This window comes from Biomphalaria glabrata, chromosome 11, assembly GCF_947242115.1.
Source record: "Biomphalaria glabrata chromosome 11, xgBioGlab47.1, whole genome shotgun sequence".
In the NCBI taxonomy this organism is placed as follows: Eukaryota; Metazoa; Mollusca; class Gastropoda; family Planorbidae; genus Biomphalaria; species Biomphalaria glabrata.
Genome location: NC_074721.1, coordinates 6,755,491 through 6,777,109, shown reverse-complemented (window position 1 = coordinate 6,777,109; position 21,619 = coordinate 6,755,491). Strand labels below are relative to the sequence as shown.

Sequence of the window (21,619 nt, the reverse complement as noted above, 5' to 3'; positions counted from 1 at the left end):
CAGCCGAATGCACAGAACCCATAATATTTTGTGTTTCGGTATTTGGAGAGCTGCTTAAAAATATAAAAAACTTGATAGGATACGCTGAAACAAATAAAGAATCTGCGTGTATTATATAGATTTGCCATCATCTGGATCTGTAACAATCTGTAATCTGTTATTTAGGATCTATTCTAGATCTAGTAATCTTACCTTGTCGTCAATACTCCTTTTCTTTTCAGATCGAAGAAAAGGAGCAGAATGAATGTCATTCGTCCTCTGGCATTTTTGATGCCAGAAGCAGGTATAGAATAGTATACTTTTGAGTTTAAAAGTTTAAGTTTAAATTTATTATTTAAAGTTTAAAGTAATAATATTATAATAACATTACAGTTACAGTGATTTATTTACTGATTACAACAACTTCTACTGTTATATTAATATAGTTATTGACTTATTTAAATTGACTTATTATATTAATAGTGACATATTATTGTTAATTTAGCGAAAGCCCAGCCCAATCACTTCAAAAGGAAACTGATACTGATTGACTGAGACTGAGTGATAGCAAAACTCGTAACACTGACTTTAACTTTAAAAATAATAGAGATCTAGATCTATCTTGAATTGTATAGATCTAATGAATGCTCTATTTCTAATAAGGTTTATTTCTGAAACATTAGTACCTTTAAAAGCCAAAAAAGGCTTAAAGTTAAAGCAGTCATACAAGTATTCTGGACGTAGACTACTACTAGGTCAGGTGCTGTAATTAATTGTCTGTTTGAAGCTTGAGAGGTGAATTCTATTTTTTAAATAATTTCCACAACTAGTTATAAATTGGACCTTGACGTCTGACTTCTGCAGACTAAATAAAACACAAAACATGAATAAAATATTAGGCAGGGTAAATTTTGTCATGATAAAAAATATTTGGGAGTTAGAAATTCCTTGACTTTTGACTTTTGTGTTTTTATAGATACATTGTAATGTAATGGCATATATTCATATTAATCATACATATATATTTTTATATTTTTTCTTAAAGTACAGAGTACCCAAAGGATCGGTTCTAGGCCCAGTATTGTTCACTAAGACTAAGCCATCATAGATCATTCATTAGATCTATACAATTCTAGATCTATTATTTTTAAAGTCACATATACACAAGTGTATATTATTTTTATTTTGTAGGTCTAAAGATAGCCTTCATAATTCTGAATCATCATACAGATTTTCATTTGATTAAGCATTTATGGAAGAAAAGTAGGTATGAGTCACTGCCTTTTTGTTTATTTGGTTTCTTGGTTGTTACATATTTTGGATGTTTGTTCAGAATGAAAAATTATTACATCAAATCCAGGGCTATTGAAATGATAGTCCAGAGCACATACCATGCAACCAGACATACATTTTCAATATACTTTTGGCTAATACTTTGTTAAACAGGTTGTTTACAATTATCTACTATTAAAAGTTTATAGATTTTAACATTTAAACTAGACACATAGAGCGAACAAGTAGTAAATATTATCATGTAAATAAATATTATTTTTTTTTAGGTGTATTAGTAAAATGATATTGAAAAAAAAATGGACTATAACATACACACTGTAACACAAAAGTAAATCTTATACTTTTGGTTCTTCAGGTGTGTTTACAGCTGTTGTTGATGGTGCCGTGAACCACTTGCATTCCAGTATTAGTCAAGAACAGTACCTGCCTAGCATCATCACTGGAGACTTTGATTCAGCTGACCCTGACTTACTGGAATATTATAAAAATCATGTGAGAGCTTGTCCATTTCTAAGTTACCTATGAATGCTGACATTTTAACTCAGATGTTTGGATCACCACCCTTGTGCTCTTTCTTCAAGGAAACCTCATAGAAAGATATAAGAATTTATTCAGTTATGCAAAACCTTAATTATAACAAAAAATATTAAAGTAAACCCTTTTTTTGTTATTCTTTACAACCGCAAATACTGTCACTATTGAAAGTAAATGGCTATTGAAAGTAAATGACATATCTTAAAAAGAATGCTTAAACTGCTTGTGCAATAGATTCTTGTCTCTTTGTGTTGTAGAAAGTACCTGTGGTTGCTACACCAGATCAAGATGAAACAGACTTTACCAAGTGTTTGAGAATAGTAGTCGACAAAATGGGAACCTGCTCGGTAAAGTTCAGAATTTTATTAGTTAAAATTCCCATTTCAGATTATTTGAATTGGGGTATTTGAAATCATTATAGGACCTGATATAGAATTTTAATAGTGAATTTAAAATTACACCTACTGGAAACATTAATAAGTTTAAATCAAGAACTTGTTGAAAGAACTTGAAAACAGAATTATTTGTAAAAATAAATTAAATAGGTGTGAAGCATAAGCCACTTCATTTCAATGCCAATATTAACAGATTTTTAAACACATCTTTCTGCTATATCCATATGTACATGAATTTTGAAAAAAAGAAAAATTGTGTATATTGAGTTAAAATTTATTTTTGAGCTATTTTTTTTTAGTTGTAGAAATTTATTACATAAAGGGATTGAGTTTTAATAGGTGTATTTTTAAATGTTATAATTGAATAGCAAAGATTTTAAGATTATACCATTTCTTCCTTTCTATTTTCTTTTCACTTTCTATATAATTTTTCTGCCTAAATTTAAAATCTTTCATTCGTTTAAAATTCTTATTGACATGACAACAGGGTTTACATGGTACGAATGTGCTCTGTGTCAAACCGAATAATTCACATGCTTTACAAATATTGCTGTGATACTTTATTACTCATACAAAGATAAATGCTAACAAAAAATCAAAAAAATTTAAATTTAAAAGCGAAGGGCTAAAGAATATACAATTCATAATTAATTATCTCATCTGTCCCTTGACTTTTGTTGTAGGGGTGCTGTGACAGTTCACATAACTAAATCCCTCCACTTATCCTAATTAGTAGCTGTTCTTAGCAGGATATCAAGAGAGAGGCTTGTCCATTTTTTACGTTGTCTCGACAGGTTTTCTTTGGACGACCCTTTCTTTCCACTGTACCTTGAAGTATGTTTGTTTTGTTTGTTTGTAAAATGTTTTACTTATTTCGGATGTTCCTTCAGAGTTGAAGATAATTACTTCCTAGTCCAAACCTCTCGCAGGACGACGGGGGATGGGAGCGGGCAGGGTTTGAACCCGGGACCATCGATAAGTCCGAACGACAGTCCAGCGTGCAAACCGCACGACCAGGCAGCCATCCTGGTATGGTATCAAAGTATGACCTTTGACTGTGGAAATAAAAATGTTAAGCTACATTTGTTTCTTGTGGTATTCAATACAGTCATTTTGATTTACAATGTTTAAAAAAGGAAATATGTATCAAGTTTTTTTATTTTGATAGCAAATTTTAGCTGTTGGTGCTTTTGGGGGACGAATGGATCACACTTTTGCCAATGTAAATACTTTATACACTGCCTTGAAGCTGACTAAAGTTCCAGTGCTGCTTGTGGCTGATAACTCCATGTCTGTTTTGTTGGACAAGGTAAGTATATTTATGATATGTGAGGAGGTCTGTGTTGTTATACCAGGTAGGCATTTGTAAAATGTTTTACATGTTTTAGATGTTCCTTCAGAGTTGAAGACAATTTATTTCCTAGTCCAAACCTCCCGCAGGATGACAGGGGATGGCAGTGGGCAGGGTATGAACCAGGGACCATGAACAAGTCTATACGACAGTCCAGTGCACATACCACACGACCAGGCAGCCACCAGTGGTGTCTGGTTTGTTGGACCGTTTGATTAGTTTTGGTACTTATGTTGTCTAGAATTAAGATTGTTGTTTCATTCCCTTTTGTTAAATAAGATCATGAGTTTCAGCTATTGAGTTTTTTTTTTCCTTTCATATTTGTTTCACTCTCTGCTGGGTTTTTAGTTTAGAGCAAGGGTAGTCTTAACAAAAAAAGTTTTCAAATGTCAACGCTCTTAAGTTGAGTTGTTTTTTTAAATAGCTACCCATAGTAAAATGTGTGTTTTAGACATTTTGAATCATAAAGCATTGTAACAATTTTAAATGCATGATCACTTCACTGATCAAATAGAGAATTTTGGATATTGGTGCATAAGTCTGAATTAAAAAAATGTTTTAAAAGTTAGATATGGTTTTAGTTAATTGGTACATTGGCATATATTAGGACACGCCATGCTCAATAATCCTTGTTAGGACTATTCAGTCCTCTAGATGACATACCATGCTCTAATCCTTGTTAGGACTATCTAGTCCTCTAGAGAACATGCCATGCTCTTTAATCCTTGTTAGGACTATCTAGTCCTCTACCTCATGAGTCCTATATGGGAGACTAAAAACTATTCAAGTTAAAACTCTTATATTAAAATCAACTTATTTATAATTCAATACAATAAACATGTGACCCTGACAGACCAAGTAAAACAAAGGATGTTAGGGCCACGAGGCCTTCATCATGTTTCCATGTTGAAACCCAGCACCCAGGATGACCAATATGTATATGAGGCTATTATCATTAATACATTTTCTCCTGTATCTTGGGATCTGGGGCAACTTAGGAGGATGTACCCCACATTGAGGTCTCAGTTACAACCTATGAATAGTAGGGGGCTCCTCTTTTCTTATTGTTATTGTTCTTGATAATGTGTATTGTTATGGCATGATTAGACATTAATTATGTTTCAGAATTAGGGGAAGTTTTGACTTAGTGACAATGACATGACTAGTAAAAACAAGAATAGGTTCTAGAGATAGAACAAAATTAAAAGTCGAAATAACAGACTACTTCCAGGACAACGTAGAAATAAGTAGCATTTTATAAACATATTATAGAGTTAGCTGACATTTGACAGTTCCCTTTATTGCGATTAGACTTGTTCGACATTCAGTATCAGCGCAGATTAACTTCTGTTGATTGTTCGGCCTTTTGCCGGTGTTATTGGATTACATATTACGTTGAGTGTTACCTCCATTTGGTTTATTTGCATTAGGCACAGCGGAAGCGCCTAACAGTATACAGTGTAAAATTGATGTCAAAATCAAATGGCAGAGTTTAAAAGATAATATCTTTCTTGGGTTTTATGAAGCAGTGTTTAGAAGGAAGAAGAAGGGAAATAACTCTATTTGTGACCTAGTGCTTTAGAAGATTTGAATTTCTGTTGGCTAATCAACAAGCTAATTATTTAATTGAGTAAAGAGTCATCAATATGTCTTTAAACAGAAGAAACTTCAATGCTTATGCATGGGAGTTAATTTGTTAGTTTTATTACTTTTGTTTTGCTTGCTATGTTTATGAAGGCTGGCTTTCAAAAAGATAAGTCTCTCGTTGTAAACTTTTGACATTTACCACTGGAACCCCCAAAGCTTGGTTGGCTCTATTTCAATTTTTAGCTTATCTTTGTTTTGTTTTTTTTATTATTTAAAGAAGATTTAAATATTACTCGTCCAAGCATTTAGTGCTCTTAATGTTTACATTGCTTTTATTTCTGCTTTAGATTATGTACATGTCTCATAGAGCATGATTTAAAGAATCATAGAACCTGAGTAAAGAATTCTTTTATAATTTACCAACAAATTTGAAAAGATAGTGGTAGTAACTTTTGTGTCATTTTATAGGGAGAGCACACTCTACACTGTGACACTGGCTATGAAGGTGATTGGTGTGGCTTGATTCCCATTGGCCAACCTGCAGATCATGTGACTACCACTGGTTTGAAATATAATCTTAGTAAGTTTGTTTCCATTATCATAGTTGGCCTCCTTCAGTTGTAGAACGACTCTAGTTCATCTCACACACTTTCTCATGTGGCTTTCGAGCCCTATTTTGGAGAGACACTCCCGTCCACAAATATTGCAGGTTAAGGTGGCTTTTGCTTCGGTGGTAGAGGAGCTAGCCATTAATCGTATTATACGTTTTTCTTTCTGAGACCCATGTTCTTATAAATCGTATAAATTACAGACATTCCTTCTTAACAGAAAATAATTAATTCTAGTACATATCCATTACTTTTGATAACTTGATAGTATAATAATAATAAAGCTTGTCGAGTCCAAAGATTAATGAGGAATGCAATATTTCCTGTGGCTACACAGCCCCAGTTGTGATCTACATATTTTGCCACATCCAAGGCAAGCATAAGCATTGTCCTTCGGTGGTCGATAAAGATTTTCTTTTCACAATAAATTGATATATCTGCTCATGAAATGATGTTCTCATGTTGATGCCTCTTGCACCAATGGGCATTGAGAGTTGATAAATGTTTCTGCATCCTTTTTAAAAAAAAACAAACTAATTACACTTGAGTCACTGATTTGCTTCTTTTATTATTAAAATGTATTTCATGAATGGGGAAATAGCCTGTGGTTCCCCCACCCACATTCTTATGATTCTTTTCATCTTAGGTTACCCAGATATTAATCCAGTTATTACCCAGATATTACCCTGATATTAATCCAGTTTATTTCTTGTGAGGTCACCATTTTTCTTGAACATTTCATAGGCGTTACAATAGCCTTAGTCCTATCCCATCCATTATCCATAATGTTTTCACCATTATCACTTAGAAGTAACGGTAGTGTATATAGATCACAACATAATGTCTGGTGGACTTAACAGCTTGATAACCACTACACTTAGTAGTGAAGCTCAGAAATGTCTTTTAGTTGGTACTATTCCTCTATTTTTTTTCTCTAACAGACCTTTAAAAAGTTTCTTTTTGTCAGTGTTAACACTAATATTACCTAGTCTACTTTGTTCCAGTACTACATAAACATTGTACAATTTAATTATAAAGTTTATGTTCGTTTGTGTTTGTTACTGAACGTTTATTATACACATTGTACATTCTTTGTGCAGCAAATGACAGGATGAACTTTGGTGATTTGATCAGCACATCCAACTCTCTTGCTGGCTCTGTTGTGACTGTCACCACTGACCAGCCATTGCTTTGGGTCATGGGATTTACTGATTTAAAAGGAAACTAACACTTCAAACAGGATTTGCACTAAGTTCATTGATGACTTGTTTTTCTTAATACACAATGTTGTTACAACTCATCATATTTATAAGAAATGTTACCAGTGAGACATTGCTTTATATGCAATGTTTTAATTCATAATTCAATCAGATTTTGTTTATTAAATACATCATATGCCTGTTAAGTCAAAAACTTGTCATTGCATGATTTGTACAAGAGCTCAATTTGAATGTAAAAAAATAAAAGAAAATAAAAGTTTCATTGGTTGTGATGGTTAATGTAAAAAGAAAATTATAATCTTTTATCAGCATAATGGTAACAGAGTGTTAATTTTGTCCTTGTTAAAAACAAGTCTTTCATTTTTTAGCTTTGCCTTTGTCTTCAATTCAGCATTAGCATTCCTTCACCGATTGGTTTACATGAAGTTGTAACATGATAACTTTGCAGTCGCTGATAAAGTATATTTATTTATGGAATGTGTTGAAGTCTTGATTTTTTGTTCCCATTGACACAAGTATTGGACATGTTCTAAGGAATTTGCTAAAAATGAGCTATTCTACAGATTGCTATTGTCCCACAGAAACTTGGCCAAAACTTTTCATAACCCTTGGTGTGATTTTGTAGTCTTTTTGCTTATATTGTTTATGTATATGATATTTAACTCTTTCTTCTATTTGACAATACCATTTAATTTGACTCCATTAAATTATTTCTTTTTCTTTTTTTTTGTAAACATTAATTTGTGTCATATGAAAAGAGCATGTATTTCCTTTCAATTCTATACCAAATAAAGCATTATCTGATAACAAAGTTTTAGAAGTTAAATCATAACAGAGAAGTGAACTACAAATGAACAAAATGAATAATTCCTCGGATCTTGGAAAATAATTACGGAGAGAAAGAGTTAAAATTATTTTGTTTTGAATCTTTGGAACAAAATTAACATGTTATCATTTTTATTTCTAGTCCAAATATAATATTACTTTTAGAACAAATTATTTTTTTGTTGTTATTTATTTAAATTACAGTATCATATATAGATAAATAAAGAAGCAATATCTTTTTTTTTTGTTTGTTTACACAAATAAATGTTTGTGATATAGTCCAAACTTACTCAAGAATAGTCTTTTTTTTTTATACCAAAACAATGTATATATTTGTTTGTATCTCATGTTGCTCTACATTATTTTGTTTGTTTGTTACTGTCTTGTATACTTTTTATTGTTAATATTTTGATTAAAATTCTTCAGAAGTGGGTGGTATGTTGTTTTCGTGTAATAGATTTCATAATAAGGTTGTAATCAATGTGGCCACTTTCTAGTCTTGGTAATACTTTGATGTGGCAGATATCCTAGTCATTCTGGTACTAAAGTTTATTTTTTGTCTTTTGTTTCGGTGCTCATGTTTATGTGTCCTTATGTTGATATCTTTACTTAATTACAAGCAAAAATTAAACCTATGACATTTTCAGACAATAATAAAGGAAAAGAAAATGAAATAGAGTAAAATAGTTTTATTCTGTACATTAATGAAAAAAAATGACAAAGGATGATTAGTCTACATTTCCCCGCACTCTGATATTGTGACAGGAATTTTGGGTTTATTATTTGGGCCAACAGGAACATTTTCAATTTTCCTAAGCACAAGATGACCATCAATAACTTTACCTGCAAGCAGAAGAATACAAATAGTCAGTAATCTAATCAATATACAAGACAAGAACTATCCTGAGAGGTTGTGACCACAAGTGCACTCACCAAAAACAACATGTTTACCATCTAAGAATTCACATTTTGCACATGTAATAAAAAACTGGCAGCCGTTTGTGTCTTTGCCGCTGTTAGCCTGAAAATAGAAAATATTTTTTGTTTAAATTCCAAAAAATAAATTTTGTAGAGATCACTTCCACTACAGAATAAAAATATTTGATCATCTATTACTCTTTGTCCTCAACACAAAATAACAAAAAAAGAAATTAACTGTAACTTAAAAACACAGGTAAAAATTAATTTGTTAATTTGCTGGTAACAGGGTTTCAGTTGGGAATAGGTCTGACCATAGTTTAATGTAGACATTTTCTGAAGCAAGTAGTAAAAATTTTAAACATGATATTTAAAAAAAATGCACTAAACATCTTAGACATTTATCTATGACAGACTTAATTTTTTTTTTGAAGCTGAAAATACTAAATTTATGACTTGTGTACTAATTGAGTAATAAAAAAATGCATCCAGCATATAAAATCCCTATGGATATTCTAATCAGGGCATTATCTTAAAAACTGGATGGCAGCCAAGCTATTGTGGTATGTCCTTCAGACTTTCAACACAACAGTCCTGAGTTCCAAATATCCCCTGCTGTCCTGTAGGAGGTTTAAGCAAGGTCTAATAATCTAAAAACAAAACTGAAATAGCTAGGAATAAATCTTCAAATGAGATTTTTGTATTTGTTCAAAGATTGTTAAAATAATCATTTGATCTGTTTTCTTTCTGGAACATTTCACTACCACAGCACTTGTACATCTCTAGATTATGTGTTATAATTGAAACAGCAAGAGACACATTTTGACAGAAAACTTACCATGGAAAGTATCCCTGCACAGTCATGCTTTTTGTGAAAATTTTCATCTGCAAAAGGTCTGCCTGCATATATACTTGTCATGCCTGTTCCATCCCCCTAAATAGAAACATACTAGTTGATACTGAATGTAACATATTTTTAAAGTTTAGGAGGAACACATTAGATTATCTGGATGACCATGTGAAGTTTTATGAATATCTACATCAGTGTTTCCTAAACCTTTTTCCTTTATGAAATGCTTTGTACATTCTGAGTACTTAGTGGAACACTTTGATTATTTTTGCTTTAGAGAGATTAATTCATGTGGTGGCCTACTAGTTCATTATTCCAGTAGTTTGTGTAGCACCTATTTAGTCCTCGCGGAACACCAGGGTTCAACAAAACACAGTTTGGGAAACACTGATCTAGTGATACAGAAAGGTTGTACAGAAAAAGACAATTCAGTTAGGATAAATTAAATTAAAGCCAATTAAAAAAAATTCTTTTTTTCTTAAAGTTTAATAAGCAAACCATGGCTAAAAAAATCTTTTTGTCTTAAAGTTTAATAAGCAAATTATGGCTAAAAAATCTTTTTGTTTTAAAGTTTAATCATCAAATCATGGCTAAAAAATGTTTTTGTCTTAAAGTTTAATTAGCAAATCATGGCTAAAAAATCTGTTTGTCTTAAAGTTTAATCAGCAAATCATGGCTAAAAAATCTGTTTGTCTTAAAGTTTAATTAGCAAATCATGGCTAAAAAATCTGTTTGTCTTAAAGTTTAATCAGCAAATCATGGCTAAAAAATCTGTTTGTCTTAAAGTTTAATCAGCAAATCATGGCTAAAAAATCTGTTTGTCTTAAAGTTTAATCAGCAAATCATGGCTAAAAAATCTGTTCAAATTTAAGTCAACATGGAAGTAGGGTAAATATCTTTAACATGGCTTTTATTTAAAACTCTACAAAAGACAATCACATCTGTTATGACACCCTTTTACCATCAATATATGTGTATATGTAAAGTTGTTAGATTGACTAGTCAACCATGACCATACATTGGAACCATACATCGATAGATCTTTGAAAGTGAAGCATGTAATTTTAGGGTGTTATTTTAATAGACACTATTAAATTTCAATACACATGGGAAAAAAAAGGCAAAATCATTTGCAATTGGTTAGTAATTTTGGGACAAAACATGATTGTGTGAAGTTAATACAATAAGAACCAAATCTTACATTGACAAAATCACCACCTTGAACCATAAAATCTTTGATCACCCTGAAAAAATGAATAAAATTTTGTTTGAATAAATTGAAAAGAAGTTGGAGCTGATATCAAATAATTAATGTATGTTTATTACTTTGAGTATTACAATATAATACATGATATAAACAAGAAATAGAAAAAAAAGAATACTTTTTAAAAATAAAGCTTATCTAAGGGAAGGAACAGGCTAAGTACTGCCATTTATCTGAAAATTACGAGATTTTAACTTGATTCAGGAATAGGAAATGGGAGAAATAGTTTTTTACTAGACAGAAAGATTGACAGATAGAGTGAGTTGATATAAGTTTTGTAACACTTTTAAATATTAAAGGCTCTTTCGTCAATCTGTTGTGCAGATTTATATTTTGTGGAAGATTTTTTTAAAAAAAGATATTCAATAAGTTTTATTTTGGGGGGGAAAGGGGGGGGGGGGCTCACATGAAAATGACAAATCTAAACAGAAAATACATTTCTAAGAGAGGGAGCTGGAAGGGTAATAACTTAAGTCCCTTTCAGCACAATACAATAATATATCAGCTAGCTTTGTCAAGGTACCTGTGAAAGATTGATCCTTTGTATCCTATTGGTTTACCATCTTTTCTATATTCACCTGTACAGAGCTGCCTGTCCAATTAGACATTTCATAAGTGTGTTATTATTATTAGCTTCAAAGAAATATATTATATGGTAATTCCAACAGGTAAATGAACAACAATTATATACAATAATTCTATTAAATAAATGATTCTATTTTTTTCTTCAATAAATTTGTGTACATATTTAATGCAAACAACTCTACATAGTGAAAAAAAAAAATTAACTCAAAAACTTTTAAGCAAACTGAAAGAAATAAAAATAAAGCCTCACCTAAAATTTTCTGCAGTTTTCGGTACCACATCAGAAAAAAGTTCAAATTTGATTCTGCCAGCTTCCTAAAATGTGAAGAAAAAAAGGCTTGAATTAAAATTTGATAATGTAATCTAACATATATATATATATATATATATAAATATATATATATATATAGAGAGAGAGAGAGACTAGATGTCTAGCAGAGAATCAATATACTAGAATTGTCTGAACACTAGATCTAGAATAATCTAGATTAGTATTACTAGCAGATAGAGTCATTTTATTAGTAGTTAAGTCTAAGTAGTATTAGATAACTTAATAACTAATAAATATATGGGTCTATATATATATAGATCTATAATCTAGAAATAGTAGAATCTATATCTAGACTCTTCTATAGGCATAGTCAGAGCCTATAGTTTAAAGCATATAAATCTAATCTAGAATCTAGATGTACTCACTATCTTCGAATATCTAGAATAGAGTTTAAATAGTAAATCCTAGTAAATTATCTTCTATTAGATACTATCTATAGGATAGTATAGTCTACTATAGTTATAGACTCTAGATTCTAGATCTATAGTCATATACTAATAACAAGAGAGTTAAAGAGTCTTATTTTAAGAGTCTAGTCTAGATTCTAAGTCTAAAGTCTAAGAGTAAGAAGAGAGTGACTATCGGTATCATTATTAATGATTATTATGATATGTAGACTCTATGTATTATAATTATTATTGTATTGTAATATCTAATTATTGTGAAATAGATCTAGATTGAGAACATGATAATCATAATCAATCATAAATAATCATAATGATAATGAGGAGATGATTTGATGATAGATTATTATTGATAGATTATTATAAATTATCATTAGAATTAGTTGATAATTATGATTATCATATCATAATTAGATCTAATTCTAGATTCTAGATCTATATCTATCTATGGAAATAATGAATAATGATTGAATAATTGAATGAAGTTGATACTCAATGAGTAACTCACTCATTGATTAGAATCTAGCATCTTCATGATCTACTACTAGTACTAGGTCTATGATCTAGAGTCTAGAGTGACTGAGTCTAGAGACTAGATAGACTGTGTCTGCGACGACTGTCTAGCTAGACTAGACTAGAGTCTAGACAGAGATTTAACTTAGTCTTACTAGTCTAGATACTAAGATAGATCTAACTAAGACTGAGTCAAGTGAGTCTTAGTGACGTTTCGTTAGTCGGAGCCTCTCCTTACTCAGTCAGTAAGTCCTTAGACTTAGATCTAGAATCTAGATAGAATCTAGACGTCTACATAGTACTATGATATAATCATACAGATCTAGAATTAGATGTAGTCAAGATATAGATAATGAAATAAATACCGTGCTGCCTATGGCTATATCGAAGAATACAATAGGATTCGATTGGTTTGTCATGTTGTTACGAATTGTTTTTGTGTACAATTTTTATTGCGTGTTTCGTTTAATTTCTTTTTAAAATCAGCGTAATGAATTTTAAATGTTGCATTGTCCATTTACCGAAATAAAGCAATAACTATCAAAGGACATAAACTATAGCATAGGAGATCTCAAAATAAAACCATACAAATTTTATTTCATATGCTATCTGGCTACTGTAAATAAATCTATTTTTACAATCAGTAAAGGAATTGACGACAATGGCCATTAATCCATCCAGAAAGGAGGTGGGGTATTTATTAGCTTGATAAATAGAAATAATTTTATAAATTAATAATAATAATAATAATAATAATCTTTATTATCCGTAAGGAAATTTGTCTTACAATGTGTGCATTACCAAACAAAAAACATTATAACTATAAGAAACCAAAGTGTACATTCACACCAGACTCTCTCATAATTTACATGTGACAAAGTTTGTACCAGATTGTTCTTATTTAATGATTTGATTGCCAGGGGAACAAAAGAGTGTTTGTGTCTGTTTGTCTTTGCTATCGGTGTCTTGTATCTCTTTTGAGATGGTAAAATTGTATCCTGCCTTAGTATCATTTGAGTTAAAATAAGTATATTACTTATAATGACATAAAGGTAAACGGCGAATTTCTTATTTCATATGCTACGGCAAAATCTTTTACGTGCCTTTTCTTCCTAAGTGCCATTAGAACATGAAATAAGTAGTCTGAATCAGCACACAAAAAAAAAATAGGCATAATAGATTTTGCCTTAATTATTAACATCCACGAATAGATTGGCACACGAATATGCATCTAATAAAGCATAATTATCTTCTTCTGTGTGAATCTCAAATATCTCGATTTGACAAATGAACACTGATTTTCAAACAACATAGCCTTTTTTTGTTTTCTTCACAAAGCTTATAGTAATTCTGTCTGTCTGGTCAAAAGTTTGTACACGTTTTTCTCCGACATCTCATTTCGGATCAAGTTGAAAATGTACACAATTAATTCTTGTACCTGACAAAACAAAACAAAAAAGTTAATTAACTATTGGTAATTAATTATTATGTTTGGTATCAAACAAGGGAAAGAAATTGCAGTTGACAGATGTGGTAGTATAAATTGAATTAGTCCCCTTGAAGAGCCCCGAGTTTGAATTCAAGTAGTACAACGTTTCTTGCCTTTTTTTTTTAATGCATTTAAAAAGCGATCACGGTAATATTCACATGATACTCCCTTCTATCCCCACCCCACTTTTCCCAATTGGTCAAGACATTAAGTGAGAGGGTCATAGCACAATGAGGAAGCTAAAAGCATGACATTGCGCTAAACAAAAACAATTGCTAAAAATATCTCTAATTACACAGATTTATTATTGTTAGTCTAGATCTATTACAAATGTGATAACATGATTGATCCAAACTTTTTTAAAAATTATTTTTTTTTAGTTTTTTTTTTCGTGTTGTATCTTCTCTTTTTTTTTTTTGAAGAAGCGCCTGTAATTTGTAAGATACGATACCATGTCTCAGACTTTTGTTTCAGCTGCCTGCAAAATTACTAATAGTTCCATTAAAAAAATTCAAGCGTTGCAGTTTAATGTCGTACTCAGGATAAGGCAGTTTAATACCCAGCGTCGTAATGTATGTTGGAACTAGTCTCACCGTATGTACGACTTACTATCACTGTATGTAAGGTCTACTCTTAGTCTAAGTAGGACCCACTGTTACAATATGTGTGTGTGTTTTACAGAACAATCTAAACATATAATGGAACTTAAAGAAAAACTGTAAGATTAGATTACTGACATTAATGCCAAATAAATGCATATAAATTATTTATTTAAAAGATTGGATTACTTGCATTTTTGCCAAATAAATGCATATAAATTATTTAATTAACATTTAAATAAAAACTGTAACATGTTTGTATTATTAATAAATCTTTTAAAAAGTTTTACCACCCTATTGATGGAAACAAAAAAACAACAACCATGAGTTTCGCTGACGGGGAAAGTTAAACGGCTCATAGAGCCTAAATGTTTATATTTAACGTTTCTATTTCTGTCTATGATATAGACAGTGTCGAAAGTCGAAAGTCATTGGATGTGCACATATGAATCGCTGGTGTCGAGGAGGAATCTGCTGTAACTAAACAAGATAAATTAGGAGCGGCAAACTTTGCAACAGTTAGTGGGATATTTTTTTAGGGCTAACGAATAGGGCAGCTTTCTTCCTCTTTCTCTTGTCTAAGGCCGCTTAAGACTTTATGCTCTTGGCGATGGTCGTGCCAGCATGCACATTCTGTCTCCATCCTGTGCGATCTTAGGAAATTTCCTCTCACGTACTTTCCTTGCTTTACATCATCTGCCCTATAGACCATAAGGTTTGAAAGAGGAACTTTACTGTTGTTTTTCTTTACTTTCCTTGCTGCCTGTAATCCGCAGATGTCGCCATATAGTTAAGAAAACTTCATCGTTGTACGGACAATATTCTTCTTTGTAATTGTCGCAAGAGTTGAGTTAAAGGCTAAACTCTAGGCTCACAGAAAGCTCCCATTCATCGGCCTATCTGGGAGTGATCTAAGCTGATGTCAATTTGCTATATCCCTATTACATGTGGGGATGTGGTTGCTGAGTGGTACGGCGCTTGACTTCCAAAACGAAGGCTATCAGACTCGAATCCCGGTGAAGACTGTCATTTTGAATTATTTGTAGCATATAGGTCGCATCTGAGTCCACCCAACAACTCTAATGGGTACCTGACATTAGTCGGAGAATAGTAAAGTCGGCTGGTCTTTGTGCTGGCCACATGGCATCATCGTTAATTGTGGAAACAGAAGCATTGCACGAGGTACTGTCAGTATACTTTAGCTTGAATGTTTAATACGCTGGCGTTGGCGTTTAATAAATTTAAGACATTGGAGGTCTGTCACGTTATAACGAAATGTTTGTGTTTTTCCCCCTGTGTTTTCCGCTCTGAAAGTGTGTAGCCCGATACTACACGTACTTTGATCTTATGGTGTTAGCTGTCAAAGTGTGTACCCACATTAATTGTGTGCAGTCGCAGATCGAGAGAAAGAGAGAGAGAGAGAGCAAGAGGAAGACAACAAGAGGGAGGGAGAGAACGAGAGAGGGAGAAAAGAGAAAGAGGGAGGAAGAGAAAAGGGAAGAGAGGGAGAAAGAGAGAAAGCTAGAGAGATGGGGAGGGAGAGAGAAAGGGGGGGGGAGGAAGAGAGAAAGAGAGAGAGAGAGAGAGCGTGAGAGAGGGAAGGGAGAGAGAGAAAGAGAGAGAGAGAGTTGGGGAGAGAGAGAGAGAGGAGATAGAGAATTTGTGGCGTAAGCACCATTTGCTGATAATTTAGACATTGAACATTTCAAAGTTGTTGTTTTTTATTCAAGATCCAGTCTTGAGTCTTCTATTTACTAGGCAATAACAACGTTAAGTGGTAGCGATTCTTTACTTGCTCTATACACCACAACCTCTTGGAAAGGATTCTTTTTCAACATGACATTTTGCCTTTTCGCACTCTTCTTTGTTATCCGCCTTGGTCTTGCCAAGGTCATGGAGTGATCCAATGAAAGCTCAAACTCTGAAAGTCATCATATGATAGACATTACTGAAACCCATTTAAAGTTATATTCGCTGTGTGCAAGGGGGGAAGGGAGAGGAGGCGCGTCATTTGTGTGTGTGTGTATATTTGTGTGTGTAAGTGTGTGTGTGTCTGGGGGGACACTTCTTTTATATTGACGATAAGCCTTTAAGTTGATATCTAAAGGTCATTCCTACATCGACATTCTCCAATTGAAAATCTATTTTAAGAAAGTTTAAAACTAACAACCAAATGAGATCAAAACTACTTCGCCAGCTGTTGAACAGAGAAATGCTTCACTTGGAAAACATAAAAAAAAAAAAAATCTGTATTGTCACAGAAAGTCAACAAAATTGGAAGTCGCTGTTGGGGAAGTCACTTGCAAACATTATGAATGGATCGTTAACTTCTGGAGATCGTATCCATCCAGGAATAATGGGAGGAAATTATTCTTCGTAGTGTGACAACAAAAAGAAAAGCTTCTGAATCGAATCAACCAATGCACGATTGGGCAAGCACTCACAATGAATCACAAGGATCAGGTCTTAATAAACAATGCGCCTTAATGACTGACAATCTAAACTGAAGAAACAGACTCGGAACAGACAAAAGTTTGATTCATCATGCTTAACTTCTATCGTCACTGTAAAGTGAGTATTTTTTATTTTTGAGTCACGTCTCGCGTAATCTCACGGGAGGCTTGTTCGGACACCACCGCTGAATCTTTCACAACTTCTTTATGTCATTTTGTAAGTCTGTTGCTGTTCTTAATATGAATGTTAAAAAAAAAACAACAAAAAAAAAAAAAAAAAAACACGTTTGTACTCATTGAAGTCATCAGTCCAACTCCTCTTCTGTCTAATCGCTTTTTTTTTTAATACGTTTTCTCTATTTACTAAAGTAAATTTTCCCCAGTGGTTCCCAAACTTTTTTGTCTCGTAGCCATGTTTTCGGTTTTCTAACTGTAGTGAGTTGAAGAGTTAAAAAGAAATTTAAAACTAAATATCAAGTTATAGAGATCTATGTTTTTATTGATGAAATTGAAATTTAAACAATTAAAATAACAATTATTAAATAATGGAATCACCAAACACGCTAGAGTTTTATTATTTTTTTTTAGGTTTATCATCCGTTGCTATAGATATTATGTTTTCTATAAAAACGTGTTGTTCCATGAAGCGGTCCTTCAAACATTAAATAATTAATTAATTAGTCTTAAGTATCATTGTAAAAGTTTTTGCAAAGAGCAATTTTTCGAGAATTTCCTGATATATTGAGTCCGAGGAACTGTTTTCACTAACAGTAGAAAGGGCAAAGGCGAGTAACTGGAGCCTAAACAAGTGAGTTTCGAGCAGGAAGGGCTCATTAGCCTTGGCTTGCTACACACCTAGCAAGAAGAAAAACAATTCAAACCTTTGTTGCCTTGCAACTATACCCACACATTGAAGGTTTTGTGGGTCAACCCTGAGGAAAAATAAAGAGCCGGCGACCCTTAGACAGTTTGCAGCACACAGCGCTACACCCTGTCAGAGCCTGCGACGCCGCTAATCCCAAACTGTATATATATTGTTATGACCTTGCATTGCACACTGTCATTTGGTGCAATATTGTGCACCATGGGACACAATGGAAAAACTAGAGCCAAACTAATAACGAGATTTTGTGGGTCTATTCTGAACTTTATCTTTGAGTGTTCGAAATTTTAAAAATCTTTATCTATTTTGTTAGGGTTGAATTTTCTCAAATGATCCTCCAACGTAATAGGCTTTGTATCGTTATAAAAAGGCATTTAGGCAACCGCTTGTTTGACAAGGAAGGAAGGAATCCCAATTTTAAATAATCAACACTGTACAGTCAACATTCTTTTTGTTAAACATTAGTTACATGTAGACAAAATTATGCTATTTAAATATGTATTGAGATTAAATACAACAATTTTTTTAGTTTTAATGTCAGGATAAATATCCAAAGTATGAACTAAGGGACAAATCATATATTAGTGTATGAAAGAATTATCGGATGTAAAAATTAAAGTCACAACCTACTTAAATAGAATCTATTATTGTACCCCCCACCCCCCCGTGGACATCTCATAGACCCCTAATTTATTTTTTCACTTTCGTAGACCCCTTCGAAGTCTTCGTAGACCCCTGGTGGTCTATTTAGACTACTTCCGGAATTCCTGCTATAAACCATAAGGCACAGCGGTAGTTTAAATTACATGTTGAGGCCCATGTCACATTTTCGTTCATCGACACACAGGATTACAAAGCTAATGCTTTTAAAGTTATTAAGTTTTTTGGGTTAGTTTGAGTTGTATAGAGGAACTCGATTTATGTACACTCAAATGTTATGACTTGACAATGTATATCGATGAATAGTTTTTTTCTTTTTATGAGACAGCTAATAGAAATGGTTATTATTTTGAGGATTATTTCCCTTTATAGTTTTTAAAATGACATTGAATGATGTGAAAAGTAACGAAATAATTAAAAGCATAGAAACCAATTTAATTACACTTGCATCCTGCTACTAAGATAAAATAATTTAACATTTGGCATTCACCAATCGCAATGGCCGAGAAAAAATAACAATACATAGAGAAACAAGAAGTTTCATGGGACACTATATTAGTCCGCAAGGCATAAAGCCTGACATAAAGAAAATTAAAATAAATAAATTAGAAGCCCACAAAAGAGGCTGGAGGGCCCAAAAAAGAGGCAAAGAAAAGAGGCCCAAGGATTCCTATGATGACAAAGCTAAAATTGAATTGCGCAAATTCTTAGATTTCCTAATTAAAAAAAAAACAAGACCAGATAAGTTTCATGGGACACAGCATTAGTGCGTAAGGCTTAAAGCCTGACATAAAGAAGATCAAAGCTATTCTAGAAATTAAGAAATCAGATAATAGCCAGGAAGCAAGAAAATTATGTGTAATGGTGCAGTATTTGTCAACATTTTTGAAAAATCTAGCCGAAGTGTCTCAACCATTAAGAGAACTAACAAAGAAAGACTGCAATTTTAGATGGACTGAAAACTGTGAAAGGGCATTCAACAAGATAAAAACAATGAAAAAACAATACCAGTACATATAAACCCATTTCAATAATGTCCACAGGTGCATGATAATCCATAAGTCAGCAAACACAGGCTATCGATCACAATACATGTTTTATATTTACAGTTAATAATTAAAGTAGACCTACATTATGTCTCCAAGCCTGCATCAGACAGACAGCCTTGTGTATTGCTAATGATAAATTAATATGTGTGTTAAGTTAAAGTAAACCGCAGTGAAACCAACTGAACATATATGTTGGGTTGAGGATTTTATTCCAATTACATAAGTTAAATAAAAAAAATAGAGATTAGTAATCAGAGTCTAATTGCATTTGTAATGAGATTGCATAATAAAAAGGACTTTTTAAAAGAACTACTATAGAATAAATTGAAACAGCACCCGAGAATTCCTTTCATTTTCTTTTTTCCCCCTTTAATTCCAAGAACATCTGTTGTCCACTCTAAATCATTAGAAAGAGGAGCCAGACAGCCTTCAATGTCCAGTGTCTCATTAGAACAAATAACTCTGCCTGGGTACACCTTATAGGGGTATCTTGCCGGTCCCCAAGCACGGGTAAAGGAGGAGGGGTGATCGTAAGGCTAGCAACCTCACATCACTAAACTATTGCTACAGAAACCGGAAATACACCAAACCAACTAGAACTTGGCCAGGAAGGTTCCTCTGTGGAAGAGTTTATGACGTTTATGTACTAGTGAAAGCCCTCTGGAAGCTAGCACACCGACAAACCTGATGACCAAGACCTCAACCAGGATAGAGACCTGGAACATCAGAACCCTGTATGATAGTGGAAGAATAAATGAAGTGGCTAACGAAATGAGAAAGTACAAAATCAAACGATGGAATGGAAGCGGTCTAAGCAATCTGACAACTGGGGAGAGCATTCTATAATCTGGACATGAAGATCTAGACCAAGATCACACACAGGGAGTAACACTTCTACTGTCAAGAGAGGCATCAAAGGCTTTGTTGGGATGGGAGCCAGTTTCCTCAAGACTAATGTCAGCCAGGTTTAATGCAAAGGGAAGGAAAACATTATCCAGTGCTATGCACCAACAAATGCAGCACCAGAAGAAGAGAAGAAGAATTTTATAACGCTCTACAATCAGTACTAGAAAAAGCATGGGTGACCTGAACGCAAAAGTAGGTACAAACAACGCTGGAAAGGAGCTCTACATGGGTAAACATGGTACAGGCTCATGCAATGAAAATGGGGACTTATTTGCTGACTTCTGCGCATTCAACGATCTTATCATAGGAGGAACCATCTTTCCACACACAACTGTACACAAGACAACATGGACTTCCCCAGATGATAAAACGGAAAACCAAATTGACCATTTTGCAATATCTCGGAAATGGAGGAGAAGTCTCGATGTTAGGGTGAGACGAGGAGCAGATGTAGCTTCTGACCATCATTTGCTAATAGCAACAGCGAGGATCAAACTTAAATCCTTTAAGGATTTTTCAGACAGACCACACTACAAATTCAACACCCAGTACGAGAAAGAGCGAGAAAAACAAGGTACTCTTCAACTGTGAGATTAAAAATAAATTTGAAGTACTTGCTGGACTAGTGACAGATGAAACCCTTGAGCAGCACTGCCTCACTCTCCAAGAGATATGGAAAAGCACATGTAGTGACGTCCTAGGCAGGAAAACGAAACAACACAAGCAATGGCTGTCTGCGGAGACGTGGGCCAAAATCTAGGAACGTAAGGAGCTAAAAGAAAAGATAAATCAATGCCAGATTGAAGAACAAAAAGCTAATCTTAGAACCCAGTATGGTGCAGTAAACAAGTCTGTAAGAAAGAATGCAAGAGATGACAAAAAATGCTTCCTTCATGAAATGACAGTCGATGCAGAAAAGGCAG

At 33.1% G+C, this 21,619-nt stretch overlaps 2 protein-coding genes across 3 annotated transcripts; one reads left to right on the top strand and one right to left on the bottom strand.

Annotated features, from left to right (window-relative positions):
- Positions 1-64: 64 nt before the first annotated feature.
- On the top strand, positions 65-8,636 carry LOC106058291 (thiamin pyrophosphokinase 1-like). 2 transcript variants are annotated; one of them, XM_013215684.2, is made up of 7 exons: positions 65-283; positions 1,171-1,242; positions 1,628-1,764; positions 2,064-2,159; positions 3,370-3,510; positions 5,608-5,719; positions 6,848-8,636. In XM_013215684.2, exons 1-7 carry the CDS (start codon positions 241-243, stop codon positions 6,973-6,975), a joined length of 729 nt encoding a protein of 242 aa, XP_013071138.1. In that variant the 5' UTR covers positions 65-240; the 3' UTR covers positions 6,976-8,636. The 2 variants fall into 2 exon arrangements, with proteins under 2 accessions (XP_013071138.1, XP_013071139.1); XM_013215685.2 differs by having other exon boundaries at positions 67-283; positions 2,064-2,153.
- LOC106058293 (peptidyl-prolyl cis-trans isomerase H-like) lies at positions 8,467-13,167 on the bottom strand. The gene is made up of 7 exons (XM_056004070.1): positions 13,023-13,167; positions 11,660-11,724; positions 11,348-11,416; positions 10,762-10,804; positions 9,549-9,644; positions 8,726-8,813; positions 8,467-8,635 (listed from the first exon to the last, which is right to left on the bottom strand). The coding sequence occupies exons 1-7, from the start codon at positions 13,074-13,076 to the stop codon at positions 8,526-8,528; spliced, it is 525 nt and encodes a 174-aa protein (XP_055860045.1). The 5' UTR covers positions 13,077-13,167; the 3' UTR covers positions 8,467-8,525.
- Positions 13,168-21,619: the final 8,452 nt, after the last annotated feature.

What these genes read in the sequence shown, in the direction of transcription:
- LOC106058291 (XM_013215684.2), top strand. Translation starts at nt 241, where the DNA reads ATGAATGTCATTCGTCCTCTGGCATTTTTGATGCCAGAAGCAG. An exon ending in ATTTTTGATGCCAGAAGCAG is followed by an intron (nt 284 to 1,170) that starts GTATAGAATAGT and finishes TTTATTTTGTAG; the next exon opens with GTCTAAAGATAGCCTTCATA. An exon ending in TAAGCATTTATGGAAGAAAA is followed by an intron (nt 1,243 to 1,627) that starts GTAGGTATGAGT and finishes TTGGTTCTTCAG; the next exon opens with GTGTGTTTACAGCTGTTGTT.
- LOC106058293 (XM_056004070.1), bottom strand. Translation starts at nt 13,076, where the DNA reads ATGACAAACCAATCGAATCCTATTGTATTCTTCGATATAGCCATAGGC. An exon ending in ATATAGCCATAGGCAGCACG is followed by an intron (nt 11,725 to 13,022) that starts GTATTTATTTCA and finishes TTCACATTTTAG; the next exon opens with GAAGCTGGCAGAATCAAATT. An exon ending in AAAACTGCAGAAAATTTTAG is followed by an intron (nt 11,417 to 11,659) that starts GTGAGGCTTTAT and finishes CTAATTGGACAG; the next exon opens with GCAGCTCTGTACAGGTGAAT.